The sequence below is a fragment of the Phasianus colchicus genome, chromosome 10 (assembly GCF_987193195.1).
Source record: "Phasianus colchicus chromosome 10, bPhaCol1.hap1.1, whole genome shotgun sequence".
NCBI classification, from domain to species: domain Eukaryota; kingdom Metazoa; phylum Chordata; class Aves; order Galliformes; family Phasianidae; genus Phasianus; species Phasianus colchicus.
In genome coordinates this window covers 17,196,067-17,217,715 of record NC_143445.1, presented here as the reverse complement: position 1 = coordinate 17,217,715, position 21,649 = coordinate 17,196,067, and the positions used below count along the sequence as shown (strand labels likewise).

General features: G+C 39.0%; 1 protein-coding gene across 1 annotated transcript; it reads right to left on the bottom strand.

Moving 5' to 3' along the window:
- Positions 1-1,006: 1,006 nt before the first annotated feature.
- MCCC1 (methylcrotonyl-CoA carboxylase subunit 1) lies at positions 1,007-18,671 on the bottom strand. Its single transcript, XM_031603589.2, has 19 exons — positions 18,553-18,671; positions 17,855-17,901; positions 17,144-17,283; positions 16,608-16,703; positions 16,322-16,443; positions 15,259-15,406; positions 14,320-14,441; positions 13,731-13,842; positions 13,327-13,408; positions 13,120-13,247; positions 11,494-11,677; positions 11,046-11,155; positions 10,425-10,641; positions 9,275-9,361; positions 8,645-8,694; positions 7,555-7,692; positions 6,537-6,644; positions 5,242-5,313; positions 1,007-3,865 (listed from the first exon to the last, which is right to left on the bottom strand). The coding sequence occupies exons 1-19, from the start codon at positions 18,609-18,611 to the stop codon at positions 3,746-3,748; spliced, it is 2,142 nt and encodes a 713-aa protein (XP_031459449.1). The 5' UTR covers positions 18,612-18,671; the 3' UTR covers positions 1,007-3,745.
- Between the last annotated feature and the right edge of the window lie 2,978 nt (positions 18,672-21,649).

Sequence of the window (21,649 nt, the reverse complement as noted above, 5' to 3'; positions counted from 1 at the left end):
GACACCAGACACGTGTTTTACTTACTTCCTACTTCTGTAATAAAAAATAGGGGGTATTCAACCAGAACATCCGTGCTAATTTTAAAGTGGATTCATTGTATAATCAACAGTTTTTAAGTTAACATCAAACATCTCATAGAAGATATGCATTCGTTTTAGAACCCAAATTCTATTTCATGAAATATGGTCAGTCCACATAATAAATGTTTGTTTTGTGGGTTTTTGTTTGTTTTGCATTATGGCTTTGCACTAATGTTAACAAGTTTTTACAATATTGGGTTTGTTTGTTTTAAGGGGCAGCAATGCACACCATAATTAATTCAACTTCTTCCATTTTCTCTAGGACAACACTCGGTGTCTGTTACTTTCCAAAAAAGAATTCTGACACAGGAGGCTCTCCCCTGGTATCATAAAACATTAAGTGATATTTACTTGTGAATCCTTCAGGTGTAAAAATTTGGAATATAACTCTACAAGTACCTGTTGAAAACATACCTTGTGTAAAAGCTCTGTGTTCAGGGTTTATTCCATTGCCACTGACCATTCCAGTAAACGCAGTACATTCAGCATTGCTGAGCTTTTTACAAACAGAACAGATAGAATACAGTCAATAATTCCTGATCTGAATGAACAAAATAACAACTGACAGAAGTGAATATACCTGTGATAACCATTAGTTGAAGTGCCCTTTAAAAGGGGAATAAGTTGTTTCAATACAAGATTACACTGCTGAGATCAACTTTCTTCCTTCCTGCTGACTGAGTGTTAAAGGTCCTGCCAAACACTTGAGTATTCATTTTCTACTCATCTTGAAAACAGAACCTAGGGTTTCCTGGTCACTAGAAGTTAAAACCATACAATAAAGAAGTTAGTGCATGCTGGAAACTATTTTTAAAATTTACTGGCGAAAAATAACTAATCTATAAAACATATTATTACTTGCAAGGTTATAATCTTAAAGTCTAAATCTTACTTTACAACTTTACAAGCAAGTGTGGAAAATTATTTAAAAGTCTTTGTGTCCACAAATTTTACAGCGTTTTAATTACTGTCATCCTCATTACACAGGAGGAAACAAAGGCAAATATGTGCACTAAGTGATTTGCCTGCAGTCACGGTGAGTCAGTGGCTGAAATAAGAACACAGACCTGCTTTCCTGCTTTGCTAATCACTAATTCAGCATGAGCTGAGGCCTCACAGTTCAGACCTATGCTGGCTTTAAGCTATCAGAGCAGCAGTGGTTGACAGCAGCTGAGTGTGAGAGCAAAGCTGACTGAGAGATCCGTGCTGGTGCCAACTACAGCTTAGGAGGGCTGTAACTTTGGTATGGTTAACATTCACATTATGAAGGAGGAGGTTACGTGCTGAATAAAACCAAGAAGCTTGCTGACCAATAAGAATAATTTTCTTTCTTTCTCAACCATCACACGTTCCACAGACAACAGCGCAGTTACATCGATGTTACTATCATACAGCTCTTACTCGTTCACATTAAAAACACAAGAAAATGTTCCAGAGTTCACATTCGTAAAGAATACTTTAACTTAAGATTCTAGATTGCAGGAATAATAATAATAATCTACTTTTAATAATTCTCTAAGATAAATTAGATCACATTGTAGCAGTTATTTCAAGTGTACAAATTCTGACAGTGAATTCTGCAAGAGATTTTCTAAGGGTGTAAATCCCAAAATAAACAAAACCATCACTATTTGAAAAACCAAAATTCAGTGAAACCCATATTGTGGAAAACTTAATAGCTAATTTTCAGAAGCAAGGGAAAATTGAAACAGGTAAAAGGATAAATGATTTTCTCCTTTCATTCCCAACGAATAACATCTCATCAGGTTCCTAAGAACACGCTGCTGTCCATTGGCTGGGAAAAGCAAGCAGTGCAGGCTATGTGGACACAGAACATCATGCTGTGAGGTTTGCTCTAGATTCAGCATAGTAAAACAGATTCAGCATAGTAAAACAGATCTAGAAATGGAGTAATGTCAAGCAGGAAAAAAAAAAGCAAATCTGTAGCATCCCTTCAGGTCAAAGTTCCCATTTCTGTATGTAGATTCAATTTTTAAATAAAAACAAGTCACTCAACTTATCTGCAGTGGAGCCCATTATGACCATTCAGATTACTGCTTCCTAAATGTAATCTGCGGGTTGCAGTGTCTCAGATATCAGGTGATACACATACAGCTGATTAAAACCCTTTAATACATAAACATTTGTACATAAACAATCAAAGAAAGAACAAAATGGGGAAAAAATAAAACAAACAATCCAAGTTAAGCTTAATTTTTATTTAGTGGTAAATAAAAATCACTGTGGCAATATCTACAAGATGATCACTGAATTTTGTTTTTTGTTAGGTGTCAATGGATTAGCAGGGATACTGAAAAGCAGTACTCAATGTTTTTAATATACAGACCACCTAGACCCATTTCATTTCTACAATTTTTGCCTGCATCGCAGGTAAGGCTGCCAGGTATGGGATCTGAGCAGAAAATTCCCCCCAGACACTGTATCTTGACTATGAAATATACATAAGGATCCACTTGCAAAGATCTAACTACAGATTTGGGATCACTGCAGCATTTGTATTTGTTCCTTTGTGCAGCATCAACTCCACTATCATCCAAAAGCAATGTATCAAAAGTCCATATGACCAGCACAATTTCACCTTAACCAAAATGTGAGAACATTTTCTAATTCTGTCACAATTAAAACACTTTCTTCTTTCCCTGTTCCTGTATCTTTGAGCTGTTATTTAAACAAGTAAATATTTGGTAAATTATTTGCATGCTGTCTGAGAAATGTTTGCTTTACAAATAAAAAAAACCTACAAATTTTCCCTTCTACAACACAACAAATGCAAAAAAGAATATTTTTCTTAGTCATATTTTATGTTGTTATAGAGACCTTGGTACTTCACACTCCAGCTAATAAATACCACTTTGGAACATAAACAATGTGAGAAAAGGAATGAGGATTTTGAAGCTGGTATTTTATTTTGGCACACTTTCCAAGTATTGAATAAGCTTATCACCTCTCAGTGCTACTACTTCATGTTTAGAGATCAAATGCTATTTCTGGAAAGCAGTCACATTCCAACTTTGATTAGTGTAGCAAATCCCCACCATGTATTCTTAAAATGTTTTTTATCAGGTATCTCAAAGTATATTAAAATAATATTTGAAATGCAAGCTACCACTATGCCTTGAGGTAAACAGGAAAAGAGGTGCACCTAAAAAGACAGAGGGATCCTGGGCTATGAGCAGTCCTGAATTCCCTACTGAGGCAAAAAGATAAGGCCACAAGCAGGAATTCTGCATGAGAAATTAATTCATGAAATTATTACAACCTTTCAGATTTCCTTCATGTCAGTGCTCTCACATCTCAGGGAAAAAAGGCATATTAGAATGAAAAAATAGGTAGTAGACCCCTTGCTGTCAGTGGAGCCCTTACTCACCTCTCCTTCCTTTAAGGGAACCCTGTCTTATCCCACTATGATGCCTTTCCACAGGCAAACACAGTCACTGAACAACAACCACGTAGGTCCACAAGTTATATACACAATTACAGTATAGTGATGTTCAGTCAGAATAACTGGCAGCCAAAGCAGTGTGTGCAGAGGAAACCAATTCCACAATCCGTTATACAAAACACTTAGACAAAAAGGTGAAGAAACCTCCTCCTGAGAGAGTATCAGCAAAGTAGAAAAAATAAAATGCACCTTCCTTGAGTTTTATTTCGATTCAGCTGCTTCATCCATGAATTCCACTAGTGGAGCATGTCTGTTGGCCTGGGCACCTTCTTGAAAATTCACCTTTTTTATCACTCCTGCCTTTGGAGCCCTTATGGTATGCTGCATAGAAACAGATCAACAGTGAATCAGCACAAGGGTTGGCTGTTTTTCCTCCTCTCTCTCCAGCAAACACTTATAATACTCTTATACTCTTCAGTGCAATTAGCACACAATGCACTTATTTCCTCAACACTTCTATATTCATTTTAAGCCTTATTCTAAAATGTTACCTTAGCCTTTTTTCAAGTTTTATTTCCTCATCAGCATTTATTTTGATAAGTATACCAGGGACAGAAATGCTATAATAATGTATTTTGCAGTACGAACAGCTGAAAGTTATTTTGCTTCATAATATTTTCTCTGTTACATTAGATAGCTGGCAGAAATAATACAGCTTTTGTCTACAATATTAATCGTATAACAGATTTGTTCCTCTAAGAGGAATCTGCAGATTTACTACAGACAGAGAAATGTGAACCCAGCTATTAGTGACAGAAACAGTGTGTTCAATCCTGATCCTCACACTGGCCTACTTGTTAGTTGGCCTTTCAAGCTCTGATTCTTAATAGTTTTCTACATTGGATGAGCCTAATATTCAAAAGCACATTAAGCAAGGATTCATTTAAATAACATTTTTGCAATTTCACACTCTGCAAAGAGAACAGCCCAGCCAGTGGTCTGAGATGTCAGCTGGAGAGACACAAACATTTGGCATTCAACTGTAAATGGGGTTATTTTCTTAGTGTGCAGAGATGTTGTATTCCATGTTATTTTAGTGTAATTTTTAAAAAGTGCTGTAAGGAAAAAGGGAGCTTTCTCAACAATATTAATTCTGCTACCTCAAACTAAAGTGTAAAATAAACTAATAAACCCAAACCTGAACAGCTCAGGCTACAAGGACCACAGTTCAAGCAACTTGAGCCATGGCCAAGCAATGTGATAACATACAATGGCCATCTGGACAACTAAATTTTTAGTGTGCTGTTGGTAAAGCTTTTGTGTAAATTATTATAAAATTGTCCAACAAAATCCTCGTCACATTTGCAATCACCATGAGCTGAATTTATGCACAAAGTAACTACAGACTTTAGAATCATGGAGAGCAAGAAATATTCCTAGACAGGTCTGTACTAGAAAAATGAAAGGATCACTGCTTCTCGGGGAGGGGAATGAAGGATTGACAGGGGAACCAGATGAATGTTAACACATCTGCAGAGTGCCAGGGATTACATCATCATCATTTGTTAATAATAACAAATGTAATCCCCTAAAAGCTCAACAGACACAACGCTTGTTTTACAGCATATAAAGCAATAACAACATCTGCAAGCAACAATCTGCACCACTCTTCATTAATGCAATCAAAACTGATACAAGCATGACCATATCTTTTATTTTCTCAGCAACTAGAACTTTATATATATAAAGTCACTCACCTCCATTTTCATAGCTATCATAACCATTAGAGGGTCTCCAATCTCAACCTTATCCCCTGCTTTCACAAACACCTACAATTCAAATGTTGGAAAAAAAAAGTCATCCATGTCTGTGTCATTAAAATACATGAGATAGATCTTGGCTAGGACAATCCACTTAGTAGTGGATTTATAAAACAGCCTCATAATATCTTTATCGTTGCCAAATTGGGTATTTGAGTTCCTTACACAATACTCAAGGGGAGTCAAAGGTTTTACAAAGAGGTTTGATAACAGTCAACAGGTTGACTGGGAAGCCATTTATGTGTCAAAGAGGAAACACTTGAAGAGAAAATGTATTCTGCCCCATCTGGGTTTTAAAAGCTTCTATTTTGAGATATGAAGTCCAGAACCTCTTCCTGGAGCAAGCCACTAAGTTTCTTCTAAAAATAAATTCCAGAGAGATTTCAGCAGCCACCAATTTTTCCACAGCCCTGATTCTCCCTGAAGGAGAACACTTCTTGAACTTCAGGCAATTCTCACAGCACCAGGCCTGCTGGGGTTCAGGAAGTAAGTGAACAATGTCCATAGACATATGGTTTAATGTTCAGGTAGTCCTGCGTGAAGCCAAGAGTTGGACTCCACAACCCATGTGGGTCCCCTCATAATCCAGGATATTCTAGGATTCTAGAGTATCACTCAAGAATGTAAGAGATCCACAGTCAGTGTACTCCATCCTCTGAAACAGCTCACACCCTTTCAGGGTTCATTCCTCTAACTACTAAAATTAACTATCTTGAAGATCTCTGTTATGATGAAACTTCTCCATCGCACAAAAATACACACAATTTGCTGAGCTAAAGGAAAAAACCAACAGAAAAACAGAAGCAGCAAAAAACAGAGCTAAACAAAAGAGACATTACTGAATGTTCTTTTTTTTTTTTTTTTCCAAGGATGTCTCATCACATTCTTTGCTCAGATGAAATGGGTCGAACAGCCTGTAACACTTCAAGGAACTTCGGCTTAGAAAGCAATAGAGGTGATGGAAAAAATATTGAAACAGTAAGATTAGTTATGTATTCATACCTTCCTGACCTCTTGAAAAAGCCCAGAAGTCTGAAAACAATCTTGGGCTGCTACTGGAAAGTCAAACTAAACAGGACTTTTAGAAAATTGAAAACGGGGAGGAGATGTACAGCAATGACATTTTTGGCCCTAATTCTTTCCTGGTAGTACAGAACCAAACACTGTCTGGAAGACTGAACTTCGATGCAATTCTGTAGAATTCATTTTCCCACTCATATTTTTATAATCACCTTTTCAACAGTGCCTGTCATGGGAGCTACGGCACCACCCTGCGTCCCCGCTGAACTCACTGCAGATAAGTACCTGGGTACAGGAAGGCCAATCTGAGCACTGCCTTCCTACAGAAAATAAAACCAAGAGTTAACAACAATAAAATAATACCACTAGTACACGTGCTGACATGGGCCAGGACAGACCTAGCTGTATGAAAAGGTAAATGCACTGTTTCAGCTTGTAGACTACTGGGGCTAGAGCAAAAGGACTGCAGGCACACCGGCTGCTTTGCAGTGCTGAAGTCTTTAAGAGCTGTGTCTGCTGCTGCTGAGTGACCAGAGAGGAAGGAACTATGCCTGTGAAAATGAGGCTCCATGCAGCCCTTTGCCCCAAATCCACACCTTCCCCATTCACACTGCAACAGCATAGCAAGTGCTAGAATATTAGTAAAGGCTGTTTGCAGAAGGAGGAGATAAGCTGCTAAGACACTGCCATCTTCATTGGCAAGCACTGTCAATATGGTGTTTCACAGACCAAAATAATGCCATTACTCACAGAGTGTATATAATGTCCTGGTAACTCTTCATAACATTTTTATTTTTATTTTTTTAAGTATTGGCTGAAATTATCTTTCCTCAGATCAATACTGATCTGTTATCATTTTATTTTAAAATGAAAATACAAAATTATCAGAGTTACAAGTGCCTTCAAAGTAAGTAACAGTTTGAAGCAACTGTTACTGTTCTGTGCAAGACAAGATACTGAACCACTTTAATATTTCAGGTGCCTCCCCTCCCCAAACCATCATTTATAACTCCCCTGATTCCCCTAATCGCATTTTGTCTTTCTACAAGTACTTGATCTGCCCATTCAGAACCAACCTCCAATTGCAGTTCTAAATCCAACAAGTATCAAAACACTAGGGACAAAATAAAAATTTAAATTATGATTCTGTTCCACGTTCTGTTGCAACTTATGTTGTTTATCCACATGAACAAAACGTTAAACTTTTGATGATAACCAAAAGAACTTTACCAGGGAGAAGAGATGAATGGTGTTGTCCAAAATGACCAGTTTGGACTTGCACATTGTTCCATTAACTGAAGACCTCAAGTAAACCGAATCGCCCTCAGTAGAGATTTCTCCAGAAACCAGGAACATTTTGTCTTGAATCTGAAAGTTAAATGCTTCTGTAAGGACAAAGCCCAACCCTTCAGGAACACTAAAATAATAAAGCAGAAGTTAGTATTTCTAGTATACAGTCATAACCTGTGATTCTTCACAGATAAATTCTGGATATTTTTTTAAAGTCATTTCCATAAATCTGATATGTATCCTGTATTTTTCAATTAATAGAAGGTATTATGTATCCAATGCAGACAGCTCAGATTAACTGTTACACTCTTGCTAGGACAGCTTTTATCATAAACCATGCAATAGCACTCAGTAAAATTATAAAGTGAGCAGAACAGAAAAAAAAACAGAAGACTATTCTGTTTAGTGATGTGATCTGTGCCACAACTTCAGAATGTTTAGATACGAATGTGAACATAAGCGTGCTACGTTCAATTTGTAGCACTCCCACAGCACTGTCCTCTTCATCATCGGCTCCTGAGGCACACAGCTCTGCTTCTAACCCCATAACTCCAGATTCTCTCCATTTCCACCTCAATCCCCATTCTTCCTTTCATCTCAGCAGCCTACATTCTCCCCAGCTGCACTTCACCTCCCCAGCACTCAACATTCCTTCCAGTCTCTTTTTATATTTTGCTGACATTACTTATATGGGTAGACTTAAATTCTAAAAGCTCTCTTACATGACTTAGGTAATCAATACACTCAAAATACTCTAAGAATTGTTTGAGCAATTGTTTGAGGGTTATCTAAATAGTCCTATCCTCAAAAAAAAAAAAAAAAAAAGATATGAGTTACTGACACGTGGATATACATACAATAGTACAATTATTTTCTCACTACTTCAGAGACAACCACTTAAGAAACAAGTTCATGTATCTGGAGTTGTATTCTGTAGGAGCTATGTACTTTAAAATGGTATGAATAGAAGCCTATGAGAAATTCATTCTTTGTTTATTTAATGAAATATCTGAACAAAGTCTACTTGTACCTGCATGCTGTATGATCCTTCTCGATTGTAAGTTACAGCAACATCCACAACTGCTCAATAAAACAAAACACACGTGTAGGTAGATTTAATAATAAGACCCAAAGAATAATAACAAATAAACAAGGATGTAGTCTACCATTTTGATTTTAAGAGACCTAAAACAGACCTAAAAAAAAAAAGTAGTATTTTCAGATTAGCTTAGCAGAACTGAATTCTTCACACTGCATTTTAGGCAATTTACTTTTCAAAGCTGAAGTCATGCTCTGGGAATCTGGATTTCAAGTTACCTGGGCAGAGCACAGATTTTATTATGGGAAACAAGTGCTGAATGCTATCACACCAACATGAGGCCAAACGAAAGCCAAAAGCTCTTCCAAAATGTCAACCTTCATTTAAATGACAAATATTACTACTGTCATTTGAATTTAGTTTATATCTCTTCCAGATCTAAGAGCATGCATTTAATAATTAAACCTGCAACCTTGTGAATTTCCTTTCCAGCATCAATTGCTTAGAACTGATACTGCTACTATTTGCTATTTCTTAACTTGAGCATTCAAGTACCAGTTGATGGATCAAGTTATTTCAATTATCTCCTCTTCCTTCATTCATGCTTTTTTATTCACTTACTGTTTTCTCCATCCAGTAGAGACAGTTTCCTAGTATATAATATATTTATTCTTCTTCCAGTGCTGGATGCAAATGGTGAGAATTTATCTAAAATACAAAATATACAGAGATGTTGCTTTAGTTAGTTTGGCAAAACACACAACAGTTAAAACTTAAACCATTAAAAAAAAAAAGACTGTCCTAGTATCACTACCATTACACTTACATATTTATTTTGCACATAAAAGGTTGGAGACAATCCCAAACTCAAACTTCAAGAAGAAATAACTGAGGCTGTGTAACCTACAGAAAACAAGACACCAACAGCACTTGCTAAGAGGAAGAATATTGACTGTTCTCCATGACCACATCCTTGAAGAGGACAAGAAAGCATCAGAATTCTAAGGCAACACGGCACATTCGGATTAAACTTTAGCCAAAGGTTTTACTGTAAGAGTTTGAACTCACAATAGAGGATTGCCTGGAAAGTTTGAGGAACTTTCTGTTATTTGGTGTTTTTAAGAATTGATTGGATACATCACTATTAAATACTGCCTGATAAGTTCCTCCTCTCCTAAAGCAAGAATCCCAATCTTCCATGCTTCCAAGATATTCCAAGTGGGGAAGGAAAGTAAATGAACAAGGTTGTTTGCAGCATACATTAGATTTATATCAAGTTTTTGTTAACAGTAATCACATGTGCCAGTGGTAAAGGCATTAACAGCATCAGAATTCATGAATTTTTGGCTCCCAGAGTCCTGTTCATTCCATTAAACTCTACTGCCCCTCCCAGTCCCAGCCAGTCAGTCCACCTCTGAAGACCTTGAACCAACTGTAGAACTAACAATGAGATACTCAGAGCTTGTGTGCTTAAAGAACAAAAAGGACACACAGTGACACAGATTGAGAACCCCAAGGTCTTTCAGACAGGCGCTATCTGGAGTGCCTAGGAAAGTAGTCTGTACATTACAGTGGTGATATATTCGATATCTCTCTCTTATCAAAAGCCACAGTCTGCTGTGTGCGTAAGTAACTGACAAATGCTATCATGCAGAACTCTGAGCAGCCATTAAATAAGATAAAAAGAGACTACACAAAATAATCACACGTGCTCACAGCACTGTCTCATCCAGTCACAAGTAAAATAAAGCAAAAGAAGAATGATCCTTACCACTTGACTGATTTCTAAAGGCATCTGATAGCATTTTCTCTTTCAGTATTAGTCCTAGAGCTGCCTGACACACAACTTCAAGTGGAGTTGCCTTTTTGGCTGGAAACAGATCATCATGGTATTGAGGAATGAAATTAGTGTGCACGTTTCCAGCCTCAAACTGTGGGTGTCCTGACAGGCTCAGTAGGAAATCAATATTAGTGCTTAATCCTACAATCTGTCAAAAAAAAAAAAAAAAAAAAAAGAAAAAGAAGCATATTGCCAAAGTGAAATGAAGTCATGAATGAATACACAGCTTTCTGCTCAACTTATGCATTGAAACTTTGTTTACACAGCACCAACAAAACACAAAGTTCATGAATAAAACGAATTAATTCAACTAATATGTTGTATGTTGTATTACCTAAGAAATCAATGCTTTTAAAAAAAAAAAAAAACAAAAAACAAGTGTAGATTTCTCAAAAGCACTCTGCTTCTAAAACACTACCTTTGTCCAGGGCAAAGTCAAAGAAAGCTTTTCAGAAATAGTAAGGAGAGGTGATTGTATCTGTTTGTTGTTAGCTCAAGGTGTTCAAGAGCCTTTTTCAAGCATGGGAACCACACTGGGTTCCTCTTACTTACATTATACTGATGCAAGCTGTACCGCAACTTTCTCAGGGCTGCCTCACGATCCTCAGCCCACACAACTAACTTTGCAATCATTGGATCATAATGAACAGAAACTTCATCACCTAAAATACATGAAGAAAGTTCTGTAACACTCAAGAATGTACCTTCTGAAAGCACAACACATGGCAGTGAACATGGCCATGTTTCTGTATGCTCTTAAAGAATATTTATCTTTAATGATCTGATCTGGCTTTTCAGTTCCAAGGAAAATCTCAGCACACAGCTTTTGCAGAAGTAAAATTACAAAAATTACTTTTTTTTCGTTGCAGTCTGCAGGACTGGTAAATTATGGTAAGAATATAATCAGCACAGTCCAAGAGACAATAGCTTGAATAGAGATGAATAAAGAAGTAAATAGAATATCAAATATTTCCCATTTCACCGCTGCCTTCAGCTGTACCTTGTCTGACCCCAGTTTCTATGCGGGTGTCTCTATCAGGAGGTGGGGTGGATAAGTGCACCAAGGGCCCAGCCCCTGGCAGGAAGTTATTGGTAGGGTCTTCAGCATATATTCTGGCTTCAAATGCATGGCCTCGGAGCAGAATCTCTTCCTGCGTTAGTGGAATCTTCTCTCCTGCCGCAACCTGAAAAAGTTTTTCTTCTTTAATGCAGGATCAATACTCTGTTGATGTGTGAAAGGTTAAATATATCTCTTCCAAACACAAACAACTAGAAAGCGTGTAAAAAAAAAAAAAAAAAAAAAACACAAAAAGTGTTAAATTACAAGTAGCAAACTCTGAAATTACTCCTTCCTTTTTTCTGAGATTCACCAGTCAAAGAGTTTTAAATTATTACTGTAAATTGACCTCACACAGCTAAAATATGATGGAAACATTATCATTTTATTTTCCCCTATTGGCATGCCAAAAAAATACACATTTAAGTTAAAGGTTGATCAGCTAAGACAAGACTTTATTAGAGAGAAAAATGGCTCTAACAGCAGATGCTGAAAGGGATCATTAGCAGCCAGCGCTGCTGACACACACTGCTGATTCTCTCTCATACTGAGGGATTTGTATATGTAAGTGATTCTTTCTCTATTCCTAGTAACTTAAGAATCTCCAATAGGCAAGAAAAGTCCATTTTATTCCTCAAAGACATTTTTATTACAAATACAGGAATGCCAACAAACACAAAAACCACAAAAGTTTGAGACTTAAAAAACTCTTTCAGGGATAGAATAATAAGCAGCATGATGCAGCTGAGCAGATAGGAGACCTTTTACCAGGAAGCTCCAGTCTCCATCTACATGGGAAATACCAGTTCTTACTAACAACTCTGAGCAGTATTTAATCTCTAACTGTTCGGGGTTTTCTATATTCTGGCTTCTGTCACCAAGCCAGAGCTTTCAGCAGGGACAGCAAAATACTTCTCAGCTCTTGATGCTCAGCTTCCACTCCTAGACCTACAAGCCAAAAGCTCCTCCTTTTTGCAGCAGCGTTTGGTATTTTGGTTTAATTTTTGCTTACGTTAAACATTTCACCACCCTACCTACTTAGATTTAATGTATGCTGCTGTGCTGACTTTTGGATTTACCTAAATAGAATTGGTTTCTAATTTCCAGTTCCATAAGGTCCAAAACTTCCTGTCCAAACATGCAAGTAATCTCTCTGTGAGATGTGTGAAGAAATAGCTTGTTTCGAGTCCACACAACCACACATCTATTTTAGGAGGACCATACTGGCAAAAATCAGATATTTTTGTAAAGAGTTTTCCTTCTGCAATCTGATCAAAGAATGATTTTTAAGCCAGAAATACATTTAAATTAGAGTTTAAGAAGTTGGTTAGAATGCTAGGAGAAAGATCAGGACCCCTCTCCTCCTACTTTTCACATTCTCTATAATTTTGTTAAATACATGAGAAAATGACTTTTCTCTCCACAACTAAAAGAAGAAGAAAATTCCACCCAGTTGGCTGCATATGACACAAGCACCTGAAAATACAGCTGGTCTCCCACAGGCATTATCAAAGAGCACTACTCACCAGACAAAAAGGAGTTCTGCATGTAAAATCAATTATCACTTACCCTAAGCTGCCATTCCACCAAGTCTGTCCCAGTGATCATCTCTGTAACAGGGTGCTCCACCTGCAGCCTGGTATTCATCTCCATGAAGTAAAAGTTATGCTGGGAGTCCATAATAAACTCCACAGTTCCTGAAGTATTAAAGAAAAGGACATTTTACAAGACAATCCCAGGATGGACTCCTAAGAAAATTGATTTATTTAGACTCACCTGCTCCCACATAATTCACTGCCTTGGCTGCTTTCACAGCAGCTTCTCCAAGTCTCTTTCGAACTTCAGGATTAATTCCTGGCTGTAAATAATAATAAAATACATAAGATTACAAATTTCAGTGGTATTAAACTCCTATGCATGAAGATTTAGAAACCACAGCATAACCCTTAGATTTCACTTACAGCATTGATTAGTATTTTTTTCTTGAAATCATTTTCCTAAAGACATCATTTTTTTTTCCAGTTAGAACACTTTCTACAGCAAAATTAAAACAAGAACATAGAATTAGAAATTAATTTCTACCCATTAAGTAGATCAGATGGGATTAGCAATGACTTTTAAAAGTTTTATTAAAAAAAGAAATATAAGAAAAAAGGAAAATGTAAGAGCATTCTGCTCACCCCCGGTGCTTCTTCAATGATCTTCTGATGCCTTCTTTGCACACTGCAGTCTCTTTCAAACAAATACACCGCATTGCCATGCTGGTCACCAAACACTTGGACTTCAACATGCCTGTTCCATAACAACAAATGTCACAGTGCATTAAACTGAAGCACTAGTCCTGCTTCTAATACCAGACTTCAGCAATCCTGACTCAAGAACCTTATTTACTTTAACACACAATTTCAGAGACAGCTATCAAGAGGCAGAGCTTTGTTCTATGGACAAAATTAACAAATAATTGTCACCATCCAGACAGTCCTCCAATGCTAGGCAAACTCCCCAAGAATCTAATGAGATCTTCTCATGCCCAGTGGACAGCACAAGCAAGGCACTGCCTTCTTTCTAATGAACTCTTTCTTTACAATGATGGTTCAAGAAAGAAGATTACTAAAATACTTCTGTCAAAAGCTTGTAGTAAGTAAAAATAAGCTCAGTTTCACAGGCCAGGTAGGAGCTAAAGACTACAGCTTCTATTATTAAAACACCTATGTTTATTTTATAGTAAAAATAAACATTACCCTATTTATATTAAGACATCTTTCTCACCTTGGATTATCTACAAATTTTTCAATCAGCATTGCATCATCATTGAAAGACTTCTTTGCTTCTCTCCTTGCTGATTCTAGTTGGTCCAGAAACTCCTTTTCTGAATGAGCAATTCTCATGCCCTTAGTAAACACAAAAATAAAAATTAAAAACAAACAAACAAACAAACAAAAACACATATCTAAATAGCTAAGAATACAGGAAAAATCCTGTATGCACGCCAACAGGTTCACAACTAAACAGCAACTTCACAATAATACCTAAACATGAACACTAACATGCAATAAGTCAGCCCTATGGAGTCCTGCTGAAAGCACAGTTGAAAATGCAGTATATAGACATGATCATTCCATTGATAGCGATGAGTGCCAATTCAATTTGATTCTTAAATATCACAGGAATGTTTCAATACTGGCAGAGAAAAAAAAAACAACTGATTTTTAGTTACTTTGGAAATAACTCCAATTCTCTATCATTCTATTTTCATAGAAAAGTTTTTGAAGTAAAATTCAGATTTAGGCTGGGAATTCATTCTACATTAAAAAGTGTCCAGATATAAAAAAAACCCTAAATGTATCTCTAATCATTTTTATGTAACACTTAAAACTGTTAATCAAATAAGTTGATTCAGACACTAAGTAACAACTACTTTCACTCAGATAAACCTATACAGCAGACCACCTGCTTATGTGATTTTCCAGAAATCCACTGAAACAAATAAAAATAAAACTTGTCCACTCTGCACTCTCTACTTACTTTTTTGCCTGACTCAACAATGAATGGCAGCCAGGTTTCACTGTGCTGTACTGGACATTACTAATACATTCTAACCAAAAATAGCCTTCCAGTTTGTTTTCATACAATCAACCACTAGAAACTGATGCAAGATAACACTGCATATCACACAGCAGTGATAAACAGATGTGTTAACTTCCTTACCTTTCCTCCACCGCCGCGAACAGCTTTAATCATTACTGGATATCCTATTCTCATGGCATGCTCTTTTAGACACTGGTCTGACTGATCTTCTCCATGATAACCTTCAACAACAGGAACGCCAGCAGCAGACATTATAGCTTTGGAAGTGCTTTGACAGAACAGTTTTATGTTTAGAATGACAAAGACATTTTTCTCTTAAGTTCCAAACCTGTACATGTTACCCTTGTTAATTCTCCTCATAAAAGCAGTTCCACTAATCTCAATGGGACTACTTACATAGATGCGTTACACCAAATTTTACTGTAATTAATTAATCAAATGATTCAAGTGGGGATTTTTTTTCTCCAAGATCTCCAGATAAAAGTAGCAGTCAGTTTTCAGGCTTACTGTTCTATTCTACCCTTTGGCCTACTTCATGGTGGCCAAAACCATACATTTCCAAATCACCATATTGCACCTTGCAAAAACCACATTTAAAGTTGTACAAAGATAAAGCTTTTTTCATACAGGATGGCATGGAACACTCAAGCATAACAATAACTTCCAACAAGCATGCCAAACTAGATAAATTACAGAGGTAATTCACCCTCATATTAGCAAGTGAAAACAGATTAGCTCTCTGAAATTATTACACATTTCATGTATTAGTAATAACCTTATTTCCTTATCCCTGACTTAAACTTCACAAACCAAAGAAATGTTGCCAGCACAAGTAACTAAGAAGAAGGTCCTCTGATGAATAAAACTTACCATCCCATTTTATACCAGCCACAAGAACTTCTGATGATATGGTACCAATATGCAAGAGAGCCAACCTGACTGCTAAATCTGTATCTGTATAACACTGCAAGGTCCCAGTCATGGAAGACTAGATTCAACTGGGTACTTAATTATTAAAATCCTAATGACTGAACAATCCTATGTCAACAGGAGCTTTGAACTTATTCTTTCAAAAATAGAATAAAAAAAAAGAACATTAAAATTGGTGGAATAAAATAATTAACAAAATTAGCCTTAGCAAGCTATAAATTGCATAACCAAGTAACAAATTAGAAAGAGATACCTTTTAATACCCATATCTCTGATAGCAGATGAAGGTGGACCTATGAAGATGATTCCCTCTTGCTTGCACAGCTCTGCAAACTCTGTGTTTTCTGAGAGGAAACCATAACCTGGATGAATAGCCTAAAATAGAATAAAGTTACCAGCCTATTTCTCTATTAGTCTAGCTTAGAAAACCCTGAAACTCCAACATATTGCCAGGCAAGCAAAAGATGGAACTATCATGTGTAAACATGAAAAACTAAACACCAGCCACGTATCCAAAGATTAAATTGTGACCAACATACCTGTGCTGCTGAGGTCTTGGCCACCTGTATTATTTTCTCAACGGCCAAATAACTCTGCTGTGAGGGTGCTGGACCAATGCAATATGCTTCATCTGCCTGATACAGCAAAAATAGATATTGCATAGACTATTTATTACAGACAATGAAAAGCAGTATACTTTTCATTTTAAAATGACTGCTGGCATGCAACAGTTAAAATCTCTTAAATCTCAGATTAAATCTCTCACTTCAGAGAGCAGCTCAACTAGGAGAAACAAATTCTGACCTTCTCAACATCAAAGACAATTCTCTAATTCCCAATGGGCACCAAACTTTTCTGCACTTTCTGTAACACTGACAGGTGTTAATACTGAGATCAAGCAAACCACTCAATGATTCAAGGGAAACTTGGGAACAACTTTACAGAAGTGAAAAATCAACTGCACACACCAACTTTCACATTTAGCTTACTCATTAGAACTACCATTGTAAATGAATGTTAGTCCCACGCTTCATTGTTTCCAGAACCAATCATAAACATAATGAATATACTTCACCATTGCTACATGCATGGAATTTCTGTCTGCTTCACTATAAACTGCTACAGACTTCACACCCATCTTCCTTGCTGTGCGCATCACTCTGCACGCAATTTCTCCTCTGTTTGCAATCAGAATCTTCCCTATGCTGTGACCTTCTGTTTAAAAGACCAAAGCACAGTAAGCAATTTTAAAATGAAATATACCTTAAAAACACTCCTCAAAATAAAACAATTTACAGTGTTTATGTATTTCTTTAGTTAAACTAGCACCAGTTAAAATTAACCAATAAAGTGATAATACATCTCAGAATTCTAAAATGTATGCTTTTAGGAAATTTGACAAGAGGGTCAATTTAGATCACCCTGTTAAATTTTACTAAATCATTTCTAATGTTGCTTAAGTACTGTCATGCTTGGCTTTGCAGTCTCTGTATCATAAAGGATCACACAGGAAACCATCACGAAAATTAGTAATTTTCACGTGAGTTGAGTACCACTGTGACAGATAAAACTACTCAAAATGTTGCTCAAATTAAAAGTGAGTTCTGTTAAGTCAGGTGCAAACTACTGTTTTCCAAGACTATACAAATATAGAATGCTCATTAAAAAAAACTAATACAAAACATACAGATAAAACAGTCTAAAACCGTTGTAAAATCACCCCTGCAACTGAGGGGGGTAAAATCACGAGCAATTGAGGCCGGCAGCCCAAGGAAGCACAACATACCTGCTGTGGAGGCACACTTTGCCAACAGCAGCGCGGGGCTCCATGGCCTGCAATTACAAACGGGGCTGTTACAGAAGCAAGCAAAGAAGTTGCAGCTGAACGACTTCTATTTTCAGGTGAAAGCACAGCGCCAGCTCAACTCTGATACTGCTATTTAAACACAGCATAACCAAGCACAGCACGGTAAGGGTGTACAGACTTCGCTGTTTCCTTGTAAGGCTGTTTTCCTTGAGACACAACAAGAACAACGGATTTCCCTCCTGCTTTCTGAGCAGCGTTCAGATGGGAACAGCGAACGTGAGCGACTTCTCGTCTTTTGGTGGGCAAATCGGACACTGGGATTTACCGCAGAGAGGGCAAGCGTGAGGGAAAGGCACGAGCAGCACAGGAGCGAGCTGCTGGCACAGAGGGGGGGCGGGGAGGGGCACCGAGCCCCAAAGCAGCCCGCAGGGAAGTGCTGGAAACGCCGCGTTAGAAGCGCCGGGCCCGGGGGTGCTTCCGGCTCGCTGTTCTCCACAGAAGCGGGCTCGCGTCCCGCCCCGAGCAGCGGCCCAGCGCCCGCCGCCCCCTCAGCGCACAGCGCTCCGCCCGTCGGCGCGGCTCCTCCGGTCCTCCGCCCGCACACGGCCCCCCCCGCACCCCGGCTCCCTCCCCCCGCGGGCGCCGCCGACGCCGGTTCCCTCCCGGCCCGCACTCACTGACGCCGCAACGCCCGCAGGCAGCGCCGGCCCCGCTCGGCCGCCAGCGCCAGCGCCATGTTGGCGGGGCGGGGGTGTGCGCGGCGGGCCGGCCGTCAGTGGCTGAGGCGGGAGGGCCGGGCCGGGCGGGCGGCTGCGTGGTGGGGCCGGCGAGGGGGGGTGGGAAGTGGGTGAGAGTGCGGGCGATTAAATGGCAGGCCAAATAAAAGCGAGAAAACCCGGTGCAGCGAAACTGGTGACGGAGCTGAAGGCGTGTCGTGGGGCCGAACGCCCCGGGCTGTCCCGTGTCAGGTCGGGAAGTCGGCCCGAGCCACGAGCGCGGGCTGCGCTGCGCTCCGCGCTCCCCGGTGCGGATGGCGGGGCGTGAGGAGATGGCACAGAGCCGGACCCGGGCTTCCGCCGGGCGTTAGCGTTAATCTGTGAGTTGTGAGGTTGGCCAGACGCTGGAACAGCTTCCTGGGAGGCGGTCCGTGCCCCTGGCCTGGCAGCGGTCAGGAGCCGTTCGGATAATGCCTGCTGTAACGTGCCTGAGTGAGCCCCGGAGTTCGGGCACTTCAGCCTGATGACCTCTGCAGGTTCCTTCGGACTGAACGAGTCTACAACGCCCTATTTAAATAGCTTTTCCTCAGAAACACGCAAACTATCCGCTGCCGTTGTGGCACTATGCAGCACATCGTACGTGTTTTCCATACTCGGAGGCAGGCAGTTCCTTACACAACGAGCACACGTGCTGTGCAGGCGGCTTCTGCTTATTGCCTTTTCTAAAATGCAGCGTGAGTAGAACCTGTCCCAACTCCCTGCGCTGAGCAGGGACGCCTATGGCTCCATCAGAGCCCCATCCAGCCTGACCTTGGCTGTCTCCTGGGTTGGGGCACCCAGCACATCTCACAGCTCCGCAGTGCCTGTACGGCTGGACGGGATGGTCAGAATAGTTCGATCTGACCCTGGAGCAGCTCTGGAAAATAGCACAGTCACTTGACTTTGGCTCCAAGAGCTTGTAGGCACGTGCTCTGGAGATGGGATTTTTAAAAGCAGATTATTAAGCAAAGCTATGTCTTTTCCATTATTCATTCCCTTCATTCTACAGCATAAAATCTCTATACCACAGATTCTATTTATCAAAATGTTCAGCATGTTTACCTTGTCTTTAAACGCAAGATGGCAGCATTTTGTGTAGTTTGCCATTAAATGCACAGTAGAACTAAAGATATTTTGCAGTATATCACTCAGAGGTGGAATATTTTATGCTTTGAAAACTGAAACTAACAGAAGCAGCAAGCTCATTTGTATTGCAAATCTGCCCTTGGTGAAGTTATCTGTCAGTGTGGCTTTCAGGGCGTGCAAGGTCAAGAGGGATCACTGAGCTGTACACATAGATGTCTGAAAGGGCAATGTAATAAAACCCAAATCCAAAAAAACATTTTCTCACTGACACTAGTAATGTGCTTAATGTGCACATACCTACTAAATGAAGGCTCTGTCATGAACTTAGAGCTGTACTAGATAGTTTGAGCTGGTAACATTTTAAATTTTACTGTAGAATCTTGCATGCTTTCCATTTCTCTACAATTTATGATATTTCTGCATATGGAAAATGCAACTTAACTCTTTCTTCAAATCTTTAAAAGGAAGTAAGAACCTGAGCCAATGAAACAATAATTTCATAAAATACTTATGATCTAGCAACGTCCTAGGGAATAGGATTTGCAGAAAAGAGAACTGTAGCTTATCTGATGTTTTGTGGCTGGCAGGGAAAGCCCAGATACTCAGAGCTTCAGCTGTGCCCACAATTCCCAGCCCCGCCTGCCCTGGTCTCCCTGTGGAGGACATTGCAGATAAAAGCTTGATTCAGATCTTTCTTATCATGAGCAACAGAGAGGTGAGCTCAGTTTGTCCTTTGCCCACCTTTGTACTCTTTAAGCATCTGGTCATGTTACTAGTGGTGTAACTTCACAGAAATCTTTCTCTACTCACCCCTGTTATTTTCTTTGAATTGATGTCTTTTAAAAGTACTTCCTTTCTCTCCTAGACACTGTGATGCAAAAAACACTTCTTCAGTGAATTCTAAAGCTGTGTGCTTCTAGGACAGTCCATGGTGTAACTTTCAGATTTATTTTTTGCCTTAAAAAGAAAAATTATTGATTATTCCTCTACATGCCATAAATCCTTGTCAAGAAAGAAAAAAATTCTGGGACATCCAGCAGTCATTATTATGGCACCTTATCACTAAGAGAAGTTACTTTCTTTCTGGTGCCCTTATTGGCACTTCTCTAGCAGGTTCCTGAATCTGCTGCTAGTCGCAGATAGGTTTTTCTCTTCCTATCTTTACCACATCTGCTTCCTGCAGTTCTCTTATCTTAGCTTCTTTAGTCATGAAGAATATGACACTCAAACAGCCCCTTCTGAGCCTTATCCCCACAGGGAAGGTGGGATCCCATTTCCCCATCTCTCTGCCCATCCCTCTGAGCCAGCCCAGCCACATCATGCAGCCTCCCAGCAGTGAAGTGCTGCAGGAACCTGCACCCCAGATGGGGTCTGGCTGCACAAATTTGCCAAACTTGGTTTCATGTTTCACTGGAAAATCTTTGAAGATAAATCTGAAGAACTTTTGTGTGTCCCCTTCTATTGGACAGTTTGCCACACACAGTTGCCTTATGGTTATTATATTTTAAGCTGGCTTTTGTGTGTTGATGTGAGAAACAGCAAAGTCACAGCAAAGTCAAGTTCCTTCAGAAATTCCTTTGAGTGACATAGAAACTGTTGAATTCTGGAGTTTACATCTGGAGTTTTCCAAGCTATTATTTCCTGTATTTTCCATAACTGCACAATAAAGGATGCATTCTCCTCCAAAGAATCTCATCATAATTCCTGAAATTATCATCTGTGAAAGCAGTTTAAGTACAAAGTAACAAACATCCATCACATCTGCTGTGAGTTATGGTCTGCGTTTATTGGACAAATAGGAAACAGAAGTAGACATAAAGAAGAAACTTGAGGAAGTTGTGGGGAGATGAACAGAAAACCTCATACTATTTTCAATACTCCTTTTTATCTTTTTTTTTTTTTTTTTTTTCCTAAATGCTGATGAAACAAAGAT

Coding starts and splice junctions, on each gene's coding strand:
- MCCC1 (XM_031603589.2), bottom strand. CDS start 18,611: ATGGCGCTGGCGCTGGCGGCCGAGCGGGGCCGGCGCTGCCTGCGGGCG. Junction 11,678..13,119: donor TGGTGGAATGGCAGCTTAGG/GTAAGTGATAAT, acceptor AAACTTTTTCAG/GTTGCGGCAGGAGAGAAGAT. Junction 6,645..7,554: donor CCATTCATCTCTTCTCCCTG/GTAAAGTTCTTT, acceptor TATTTTCTGTAG/GAAGGCAGTGCTCAGATTGG.